The following is an 11,056-nucleotide window of genomic DNA, read 5'->3' on the forward strand; positions in this document are numbered from 1 at the left end:
AGAAGGATTAGTTTATTAACCAACGATATCTTGAATAACACTCCAGAAAGAGAGCAACTGGGCCTGAGAAATAGACATCAGTTGTTTCTGTTGACAAAAATCAACATATAGCATAAGATGCAACACCTGCAGAAACAAGAATTACTTGTGGTGGCATGAACTTAAGCATGAGCTGATCCTTTGTTATTTTGTCTGCTTTCCATTTGTGCAGTAAGTAGGTGGCAGGAACAGGGCCCACTCTAGTCCTGGGCCAGGTAGCCATTAGCAACCCCTGACCAGCTTCTGCAAGGCAGATGAGTATATGGTAACAGTACAAACTTCAAGTCCACTACTAAACAATTCAGAGGAGTTATACTGAGGACTAGTTTCAGAAGGCACCTCTGACCTTGAAAGCATTTTTTACCAAATACTGACTTCTTCCCAATTGGATTTAGTATCCTCAGAAAAAGGATGTGGGTATACTACTCAAACAGCCAGCTATGACCTTCTTGCAGCTTCTGCTCAGTTCTGAGTATCAGTCAGTCCTACTAAAAGCCCTATCCCAACCAGAGTAAATTAAGCCCTTACTTTTCTGCTTGTTCCACAAGTGTTCACACTGAACTTGAAGGTTGCAGTCTTCTCTGTCACCAGACTGGGTTTGCACCGTCTGTCCCTCAAGACAAACAGGCTGGTGTCCAGGTCTGCACCCCCTGCCAACTTCACTGCAGTAATAACCACAGTACCATTGGGCAGGCACTCTGAAAAGTACATTTTTTCATATGAATCAGGACTTGAACTTCTGTATTTTGTAGTCAAGCATTAGAGAGGTTCTTCAATACTAACATCTGATTCTCATCAATCTGTCAGAAGAGTGTGCACAACAGTGACAAAGCTGGTGATTCCAGTTATGTTTCTCCTTCTAGGAACTGTCATCCTCTTCCAGAAGGATTTTTCTAGCAGAGATACTCAATACACTCAATACTGATGAGCAGCTTTAGAATGACTAATGTTCATATACTGAGCCTCCCCTTGCCACACCAAAACCCAGAACATTTAGCCCCAAAACCGACCACAAAAACCCTTTAAAAAAGGTTAATGATTTTCCAAGGTGTGAGGAGGAGTAGAGTGTCTCCCTTTCTTTCCCCTGTCCCATACTAGACAGGACACTCACTCCTATCCAGTTTCCTTTGCCTTGTACCGTATTAGTTTGAAAATCTGAGAGGCAAATAGAGCAGCACACAAGCATAAATTCTAGAGATATTTCAGGCTGCATGGGCTTGTGTGACTCAGTCAACAGTAACTGTTAATCCCCCCACGTGTTATTACGTATTAGCTCTGAAGGTGAAAATCTGCAGGTAACTGAGAAGTCCCTCCTGTTAGCCAAGGTGACAGCATCCTTCAGGGTTACATGGAGTGAAGCCTTTATTCCAGAGGTATGAAAATCCTGGAGATGACAACCAGAGAACAAGAAAATTAAGGCAGGCTGTTCAACTAAAGTAGTCAAAACCTAAGATAGCTGGTTATCACAAGCCAGAAGTCATGGTGCTTGAAGAAAGTCAAGCCACAAGAGACTTTTTACCTAGAAGGTCACAGAATGAGCTTTTCCAGTAATTTTGCAGCAGAGTGTGATACAAACTCCATTGCACGTATAGTTACCATTGAAGGTAGCTCAGTCTTAACGTGCTTGCAGAATGTTGTTGATTTTTCTTGCCTACTTCTTTCAACATCAACCAAGGGAAACTAAAATGTTCTTCCAAGTGCAGGAAATAGTTCTCCACTAATCCCTTGAAGCTGACATCAAGAAATTTTATTTCACCTTCCAGGACATAGTGTATGATGTCCATATGTCACAGTTAGAACATGCCTTTTGACTGCTACATGGTGGAATCCTTACCTCATAATTCACGTGGGAAGAAAGGAAAGGGACAGAGATTGCCAAGTGGGTGCCATTGTCCCTCATGCCATAGTTGTATTTCTGCACAGTCTCTGGGGTCAGGTGCCAGCCTGAGATGAAGGGTAGCCAGTTTTCATCCACATTCCCATGCATGATAATGAGATGAAGGTTCTTCCCATCACAAAACCCTCTTGCAGTAGGCAGCGCTGCAATGCAAGAGTCAGCCAGCACGTTAGTTACCATCTGAGCTTAATAATGCTATCTAAACTGACAGTATCCCTGGCTGAAAATAGCCTAGCTAACAGCTGGGCTCTCTGCCAGGTTAGTCACAGCCAGGTTGGTATGATTTTGCCCAAGTTCCACTAGTTTACCTGCATCTTGAACTGCTGTCACTATTACGACCAGGACAGTGAAGGTCTCCCTCGCTGGACGGGTTACAAATGCAAGTGTGACATTCAGGGTGTACACTGTGGTGGCTGCTCTCATGTACTAGGAAAGTCATATTCAGGCATAAAAAAAAATAAAATCAAGTGATATCATGATTTCAATACCATGGTCTGCTGCAGTGTCTGAGTACACACCTCTTTCTTAATGCTTGGTGCATCAAGGGGGACTTGTATTCCATAGGCTTTGCTTCCGTGAGCGTTTGTGATCTCATATGTGTGAAATCCATGCTGAGCAGCTGCAGGCACAGCAAAAGTTGCCCCCTCAATGGTTAAGTTCACAAGCTCCACATCTGGGAGGAACGTTCCCACTGTCACATTCATTAGCCTTGCACTCAGATTTGAGTCTGAAAAGGAACACAACAACATTAAGCTCTTAACAGTACCAAAACCTTCAGTCAATCTAATATTAGGCTACTTACTGTTGGTTATAACAAGTTCTACTTGTTCAAATGGTGTTTCTATTTCCTTGATGATAGTATACTTGGTTAGTCCCCATTTGTTATCTTCCCATTGATGTTCCAAGAACAAGTTGATGGTGTATTTCACTCCATACTGTCCATTGCTCACAGAACTCTAGAATTTCAAATCAACAGCCTTTATCACAATGTGATTTTGCACTAAATTTAATCTCAAGGTCAGGTAGAGCTACAGATCCAAACATTGTCCTTCTCAGCTCAGTATCATGAACCCCTAAGTGGCACTTGACCTAAGCTCACAGGGATACAGCATCTCAGGATACTCAGACTTCCTTTGGAAAATTGTCCCCCACTCCCAGGTTTCAAAGCAGCAGGGGATTATTTCACCAGTGGGTTATTTCACCAGTTGAAGGGCTCTTCCTGCCACTTAGTCTGCATTGCAGTTGTAACATTTACCCTGGATTCAGCTCACTCCAAGCAACTAGATTTAGATGCATAGTCTCAGCCCATCCCAATATATGGTCTGTGAACAAATGGGTTGTTCATGTTCTCTTAAGTGGTCTGGGTAAAATACACCAGAATCCATGTGTGATTTACAGTCTGGTTAGAGGTGTCTCCAAAGAGTAGTACTTCAGAATTAAAAGGCAAAAGCTGTGCCAGCCTGAGGGAGGAGAGAAATTAAAAGTTCCATGTAGGCTTCTGTCCATCTGTGCTTGTAAAGAAAAGAGATTCTTCACAAGGTAGTGCTTACAGAAGCTACCTTGAGTCAGGGGTTTTGGAATTTTTAAAATACCCTTTCCTCTCCCTCAGCACCATCTTTCATTTGAAAGGAGCAGGATGAAGAATTACTCCTCCCCAGGAAAAAGAAAACAACAAAGCAAAAACCAGAAAGTCTGTTGCCTGGCACCTAACATAAGTCACAAACCTTGTAAGAGCCACCCTCTGCACCTATAGGTATCTTCATTGTAATTGCATGGAAGTCATTGGATAAGAGGTATTTCCTGGAAGCCATTTCTTTGGCAGAGAGTTTGTGCAGATCCACACCAGCTTCAACACACACATCCTTAAAGCTGCTGGCTCCAGCCGACAGCAGGTGGGTGTATTTTGGGACAGTCCAGATGATCGTTCCGTTGATGTAGTCCACACCATCTGAGGGACAAGACATGAAAGCTGTCAGCTCAAGAGTCCAGCCCCCTGCACAGGTGAGCACTGGAGCAAAGCACCACAGGTCTCACCTACAGGACACGCCACAGCTGTGTCCACCTCCAGGACCACCCACCGCTGCTTGTAAAAGGTACTTGATCTCACAGCAGAAAAGGTAACTCCCCGTTCCTGTAGGAGGAGACCTGGTTACACTTACCCAGCCTGGCAGCTTGCTGGGCAGGAGTGAACGTACCAACCTGGACCAGCTGGGTTTGCTCAGCTGTGTATGGGACTCGGAGCAGGACCCTGGTGCCCGCGGTGCTGAGCCCATAACCCGCGCGCCAAGCATCGCTCACGAGCTGAGCCTTCCTTTCTTCTGGCTGGTGGAACACTACCTGCCATACTGAGGCTTCTCCTGCTTTTGCCTGCCCAGAGGAAGAAATCAACAGCTGAAACATGAAGTAACAGATTTACTGTATTGAATGATGAGTTGTATTGAACCACTCAGCAGTTTTGTTGACTTACTGTACGTGCTGCCAGTGGGGTAACCCCCGGGTCCCCTCCCTCACACGTATGGAAAGCTTTCCATAATCGGAGCAGAGAACTGCTGCATTCCAAATACAGGATCCAAGAAGGAAAAATGCCCACAGAACACTCCTGGCCCATGGGATCTTAAACACACTTTTCATTGCACAGTCTCTTACCTCAGAAGTTATTTTTTTCTTGACTTTTAAACTCTTTGATAAATCACTTTCCATTTCTTCCTTGCAGACAAGGCCTACATCTGTGTGTTTCTAACGTATAAAATCTCTATACTAAAACCATTCTGCTACAGAATTTCCACTCTTCCTACTTCAGCACTTTTGGAAAGGACATTTTGTCCTGTGTGAGCACTGAAGAGAGGGATGGTTGTGCCAGAAGCATCACTAGCTTCTGCTAGGAAGACAACCTGTAGTTGTACCTCTGGAAAGGCAAGAGTCCAGTCCTCAGGTTCATCTGGAATGAAGCCTTCTACAGTCTGTGGAATCTCCCTTCTGACAGAAACCTGAAGGAAAAAAGCCTCTGTAAGGAGTCTGCTGATGACACTTGTCTTCAATACCTTACAACACTTTGTAACCTCCAGAGGGACTTTTTCTCCCATCAAATAAAAAAATCATGGTGTAAAATGCCATCATGCATTGTGCATGATCTATGGTCTACTTCATCTAAGCTTCCTGTTATTTTTCACCTAGCTTTCCATTTCTACTTCCATTTAAGTCCAGGAATCTGTTCTTGACTCCCACATCCTCTTCCAAGAGGAGTCCCTTTCCCCCCCCTTCCCCGCATTTCTTCCCAGTGAATTCAGTAGAGGAGCTTCCTTCAGAAAGTGTCCATTTATGTTATTTCAAATAAGTTTTTTTGAGGTAACATCGAGTTAAATTCATTAGCTGAACCTTTTGAATACCATTTCACAACTTTATTGGCTATTAATGCTGGCAAGCAGCCCACATAAGCATAGAACAAATGCATCACTGAACTCGAGATGCATCTTCTGCATCCACTAGTTCATGGAGGGGCATTCAAAGTTCTATTCCCAATACACATTCCTAGCATCTAATGAGCTAGAAAAAGAGCATCTTCCAGTACTTACCTCCTTACTTTACTTCAAATACCTTAAGTACTTCTGATGCTTACCTCCATGTAGTTACTTTCACAAACCAACTCTCTAGGACTCCATGGACCATGAGGGCAACTTGCACTTTTCAGATGAGTTGTAGCATTTCTCATATCAGGAGTATGAGATGCTTTGATTTGGACTGTTACTGTGAACACATCTTTCTACATGGACACAGAGAACACTTGCTTGTAAGACTGGTAAGCACCACCTATCCTTGTGACCTAAAACCAGATTATAGAGCCTGCCCACTCACCAACCTCTGAGAGGAAGAGAAACTCCATACTGAAGCATTACTGCTTTCTACTTGATCAAGCCCATAGACTATATTCTATCCTAATGTGTCCCAGACATTAAATGTTAAAGCAGAGTGCAACACAGCTGCCAGACAGAATTCCCTGTTCTTGCCCAAGAGAAGGACATACATGATATGCTTCTTCATGTCCTCATCTGCAGGCCATTCAAATGTCAACAGCAGGGAATATTCTCAGACCTCTGAGTACACTTGGTGAGAATTAACTCATTTTCAGGCAACAGATGTTCAAGACTCAACACCACCTCAGTTCATATCTCTCAATAATTAGGTCATCTTTTGCATGGAGGTTGCACTGCAGCCACAATGCTGAGGACAGACTTACCTCCAGGTGAGAATGGCAGCTCAGTGCAGAAGCACGGAACTCAATGTGACTCCAGTTGCTGTAAGTCACTGTGTAGCCACACTGGGATGCCACGGTCTCATCTAGCTCCCAGGCTTTGCCAGATTGATCTGTGGGCAATGAAATGAAGAGTGGTATGAATGAGTGCAACTCCTGCTCTGCAAACTCCCCAGGCAACCTGCCTTTGGTGAGGGTTCAGCTGACCCTGCTCCAATAGGGTCCAACTGCTCCCCCTGGGCTCAGACAGGAGAAGATTGCAAAGTGGTACCAGAGAGTTGGAACAAAGCCTGTAGAAAGTAGGAAAGGCAAAGTTTCAGACAGGCTGGGACAGGGAACACCAGCACTAAAGGGCTGAACATGGAAAAAAACCCAAATCACCAATATGGAAAGATACTAAATCTTAAAGGGACAAAGAAATCCCAGTAAACACAGAACAGTCAGTTAGATCAACACCACCAAAGCTGTCAGGATTGACAGATGACAGCCCAGCAACTTCAGGAGTCTGATCTGCAGCTGGCACAGGCCCCTGTTTCTCTGTGATGCCTGTCTGGACAGCAGAGTCACTTTAGGGGTCTTACCAAGATGACAAACATACTAAAGCTTTGCTTGGAATTTTTTTTAGGCTACAAAACTTTCTTTGTATTTTGGGGATTTTTGTCATTTTGCATTTTAAGGTTGGGCTTTTTTTCTTCCAAAATGAATTGGTCCATAGCTTCAAGCTGTACATAGCCCAGTTGCAGAGAGTCTTTCTTTGTATATGGGTAAAAATGCTTGAAAAGAAAACATATAATAAGCAGGTTTTTACACAAATTTAACACTCTAGAAAGATGTTACGGATGTCACAAACAATATCTAATTAGACAGCCAACTAGCACAGAGAGTGAGTTCAAGGTTCAGTTTACATTCTGTTCACATAATCTTACATCTGATACTGTTTAGAGCCCAAAAGTTACCTCGCTTTGCCCTTCCAGAGGGCTCTGTAGTGCTTTTCTCTCAAATGCACCACTTCTTGCCTAATATACCCATTTCCAAAGGGTCCAGCTAGTTTTTTTTCTTAAACTTCATTAAGCACCTCCACCAAGTCCCTTAGCTGGAAGCCAGGAAGGTGGAAAGCCACTGGTGTAAAATCAGTAGCATAGTACCAACTTCAACTAGTGAGCTTTTGGAGTAGCATGTGCTGCTCCTGGGGAGCAATTTTACCAGGAGAGAAATACACCAGCATTAACATGCCAATAAACTACCAAGTGCATTTCAATGGGATCACAATGGTTAAGACTTGGCATTGCTAAGTTATCACAGAAGTCTACAGGACACGTTATACAGAAATCAAGGTAGCATTTAACATTCCTCATCATGAAGACCAGGCTACTAAGCTCTATGATTTTAGGATAACCCAGGGAACTGCAGCATAGGAAGACCTCAGAGAGCATGAAACATTTCACCATGTGCCATCCCCTCTCCAAGTTCTTCTATACACACTTACCAACAACAGAAAAAGATAAGTATTTGTCTTCAAAGTATTCTGCACTCAGTGTTATACACAAAATGTTCCCCAGGCACTTGGAACTCACAGGTCCTGTGTTGAACACGTTGAAAGACCAGTAAGTAGGGGATTAAAGGTAACACAATAGCAGAAACTGGGTACTTCCCAGACTGCTTTACAAAGTTAGGGTTATGACAGTCATATCCCAGCATCTTTGTTCAGCAGCTGTCAGAGGGTTTTTTTTTCAAACCAACAACACTAACAGGAGAAAAGGCAGCCCTGAAAACAATATTCCAGTATTGCTACCTGCAACAGCCAGTCATGGGAATAAGATTTTGAAACAGGATCAAAAAAAGCAATGAATTGGCTCTCCCAATCTGAACACCTGAAATGGAATAAAACAAGAAAGTCCCCCCACCTTTCTGAAAAGAGCAAAAACCAACACCTGAACAACTTAAAAAAAAAACAAACCCAAACCACAAACAGCTAACAAGAAACCCCAGACATACCACAAAGTGAAACCAGTTCACAGCACCATTACCTAGTCTCTCTTGGGTCCATATTTCAGAGATTAATATCCCTATTAGTAACAACCTGCAGGAGAACACAGGCATTAGCATCAGCTTTGCCTGAGAGCTGTGACAACAGCAGGCTAAAAAATTTACGTGCTCAGAAAGTTCTGGTCTAGATATTAAACTATTCTTGAATTTACAACTACAGGTCTAGACTTGGAAATAACAAAATGAGGTTTCCTCAGTCACCATTAGAAAGTCAGAGAAGAGAAATCAGAAAAGTGAATATATTTAGATGTTTTTAATAAGACCATATGTACAAACAACAGCAACAAGTATATACAAATATACAGCAACAAATCTCTCACCTCTGCACCAGACCCAGCTCCATTGCATTTGCTCAGTCTCTATTTGTCTTGCTTTTTCCCTTATTGTCACACACATAGACAAACAAAAATCTCCTTTATCAGTTTTGCATGGAAATCCAAGGCTTTCTGCCTTCTCAGAGTCTTGGGTTGAACAGAAAGGCTGCCACCTTTATGGTGATGAACCTCAATTTCAGCTGTTTACCCTCCTAACTACAGACCCATAATTAATGTCAGCTGTTGATTTGCTTTAGTGGTTACATCTACTCTGACCTAAGTGCTCCCATTTGGAAGGTTACTAGCTCCTGACTAGCAGGTTGTCAGGAAGCAGTGAGATAACTGATGCTGTTCTGGTAAAGCATGTGACAATCCATTGCTTCAGAAGACTCCTCTTCACCCTGTCACCTCTGTGGAGGATTTTGCACACGTTCAGACAGGTAAGTCTACCAGAGGCAAATGTGTAAACTGGGGCTTTAAGGCAGTTGCTATAACTAAAGAGGGAAGAAAGTGTTGATCTTTAAGTGAAGTGCTTAAGGGAGCTTAAAAGGGAGACTGGTGGGTGTCACAAACTAAATGAAGAACTATCTCACTGAGCATCCTGTGGGACACCTCCACTAGACATCACCCCCACACTGGGGGAAAATTAATCCAGAAATGTGGAGGGCTGGATTTGACCACAAAAGAGATCAGAGGAAAGGGCCCAGGCTTTCCTGAGTGCTGAAGACAGAGAAGTTGTACCTGTAGCCCCGGGTCTGGAGGAGTGATGTCCCTGGGGCTGCTGAGCTGCAATGCTGATGGTCAGGAGGTGAGCAGGTCACTCAGGGTGCAAAGCAGTTGCCGTGGGGTCTGTTCACATTTTCCCCAAGTGCTAAGCCCTGGCTGGGTATCATCAGAACAACCTCAGCAGCACAAACAACAGCTGCAATCTTGGGTTGCAATGGTATGGCATACGGGGTGCTAGGTTTCAGTGCTCCCTGGCCTGCTCATCACCCAGTTCAGGTGCCAGTCCCTGTGCAAACACACCCTGAGCCCTCACAGCAGCAGATCTCCTGTGACAAGGAAAACCCCTTCTCTCCCATGCTTTGATTCTCCCATTTTCTTTCTGGACCTGTACACTTTCTAGCAGCCTTTTTGGGATGCAAGGAGTACCGTGCATGTCAAGCCACGCCAGTCCTGTCTGAAGCCCCTCTGCCAGGAGGGAAGCTGGGCAGCCGTTCCCAAGGAGCTGGCAGAACTCCCTGCCTCCCTCTGGATACACTTCCATATCCAAACTCACCTGATCCTGGGGATTCTTCTGCCTCAGCCTCATGCCTGCAAGACTCGGGGCTCGCTCCCTGTGACGGTGCCAGGGAAGCAAGCAGTCCAAGTCAATGTGGTTGATAAAGCAAACCTCGGTTTATTGAATACACAGTGTTACTTTTATACCCTGTTCCAGAACTACTGGTCGTGATTTCATTGGATAGTCATGATATCATGGGATAGCTCTATTTCCATGCTCCACCTTCAATATAGCAACATACACACAGAGTTCTCAGGGTTCTTCCTTATTCTCTATTATTCTACTTCTCTATCTTGTCCTTGTGTTAGTTAACCTTGTTGCTTTCTTATATACAACTAACTAATTAAACTAACAAAGAGACTGCTCATACTAGTGTTAGGCTAACAAAAGATGGCTTGGACAGTTGCTGCTTGTGTTAAACTCTCAGGGAGATTGCAAGGACCCGTGGCCTTGCTGCTCAAGCCATTCTTCAACAGCTCCTCAGCTTGCACAGGCTGCAGGAGCTGGGAGGGCTGATCCGTCATTAGCCCGTTTGTAATTAGCACCGATGTCCTCCAGAGGGAGCCTGAGACCCCGGCACGGACCCGCTCCCCTCTCCCCGCAGCTGGAGCCCACGGGTGGTTCCCAGACCCCCCAGAAGGTCCCACGGCACCTCCTCCTTGGGCAGCCTGTGCCAGTGGTTCAGCACCCACACTGTGCTAAAAGTCTTCCCTGTATCCAGCCTGAATCTACATTCCTGTAGGTTAAAACTGCTCTTACTTTTCCTATCACCACACGCCCTGCTGAAAAGTTTGTCCCCATCTTTCTTATAAGCTCCTTTCAGGCACTGGAAGCTGCTCTAAGGTCTCCCTGGAGCCTTCTCCTCTCCAGGCTGAACACCCCAACTCTCCCAGCCTGGCTCCAGAGCAGAGCTGCTCCAGCCCAAGGATCATCTTCATGGCCCTTCTCTGGACTCTCCAACAGGTCCATGACTTTCCTGGTCCAAGGACCCCAGAGCTGGACACAGTGCTCAGGGTGGGGTCTCACCAGAAAGGAGCAGAGGGGAACAATCACCTCTCTCGACCTGCTGCCCACACTTCTTTTGATGCAGCCCAGGATAGGGTTGGCTTTCTGGGCTGCTGGAGCACATTGCCAGATCATGTCCAGATCTTCACCTACCAGTATCTCTAAGTCCTTCTCCTAGGCTTCTTGCAATCCCTTCATCTCCAGCCTGTATTGATCCTGGGCAT

At 44.7% G+C, this 11,056-nt stretch overlaps 1 protein-coding gene across 1 annotated transcript in view; it reads right to left on the reverse strand.

Moving 5' to 3' along the window:
* LOC104392951 overlaps positions 1–9,857 on the reverse strand; it is a 13,013-nt gene extending 3,156 nt beyond the window's left edge. Inside the window, exons 1-14 of the mRNA XM_010002397.1 lie at positions 9,698–9,857; positions 7,672–7,764; positions 6,171–6,298; positions 5,553–5,696; positions 4,840–4,923; positions 4,136–4,303; positions 3,971–4,067; positions 3,661–3,884; positions 2,739–2,892; positions 2,455–2,663; positions 2,245–2,362; positions 1,874–2,079; positions 1,306–1,423; positions 568–737 (exon numbers count right to left, since the gene is read on the reverse strand). Coding sequence (XP_010000699.1) covers positions 568–737; positions 1,306–1,423; positions 1,874–2,079; positions 2,245–2,362; positions 2,455–2,663; positions 2,739–2,892; positions 3,661–3,884; positions 3,971–4,067; positions 4,136–4,303; positions 4,840–4,923; positions 5,553–5,696; positions 6,171–6,298; positions 7,672–7,764; positions 9,698–9,857 — 2,073 coding nt within the window. The remainder of the gene's footprint in view (positions 1–567; positions 738–1,305; positions 1,424–1,873; positions 2,080–2,244; positions 2,363–2,454; positions 2,664–2,738; positions 2,893–3,660; positions 3,885–3,970; positions 4,068–4,135; positions 4,304–4,839; positions 4,924–5,552; positions 5,697–6,170; positions 6,299–7,671; positions 7,765–9,697) is intronic.
* Between the last annotated feature and the right edge of the window lie 1,199 nt (positions 9,858–11,056).

This window comes from Chaetura pelagica, unplaced genomic scaffold, assembly GCF_000747805.2.
Source record: "Chaetura pelagica isolate M959 unplaced genomic scaffold, ChaPel_1.0 scaffold46, whole genome shotgun sequence".
Taxonomy (NCBI): Eukaryota; Metazoa; Chordata; class Aves; order Apodiformes; family Apodidae; genus Chaetura; species Chaetura pelagica.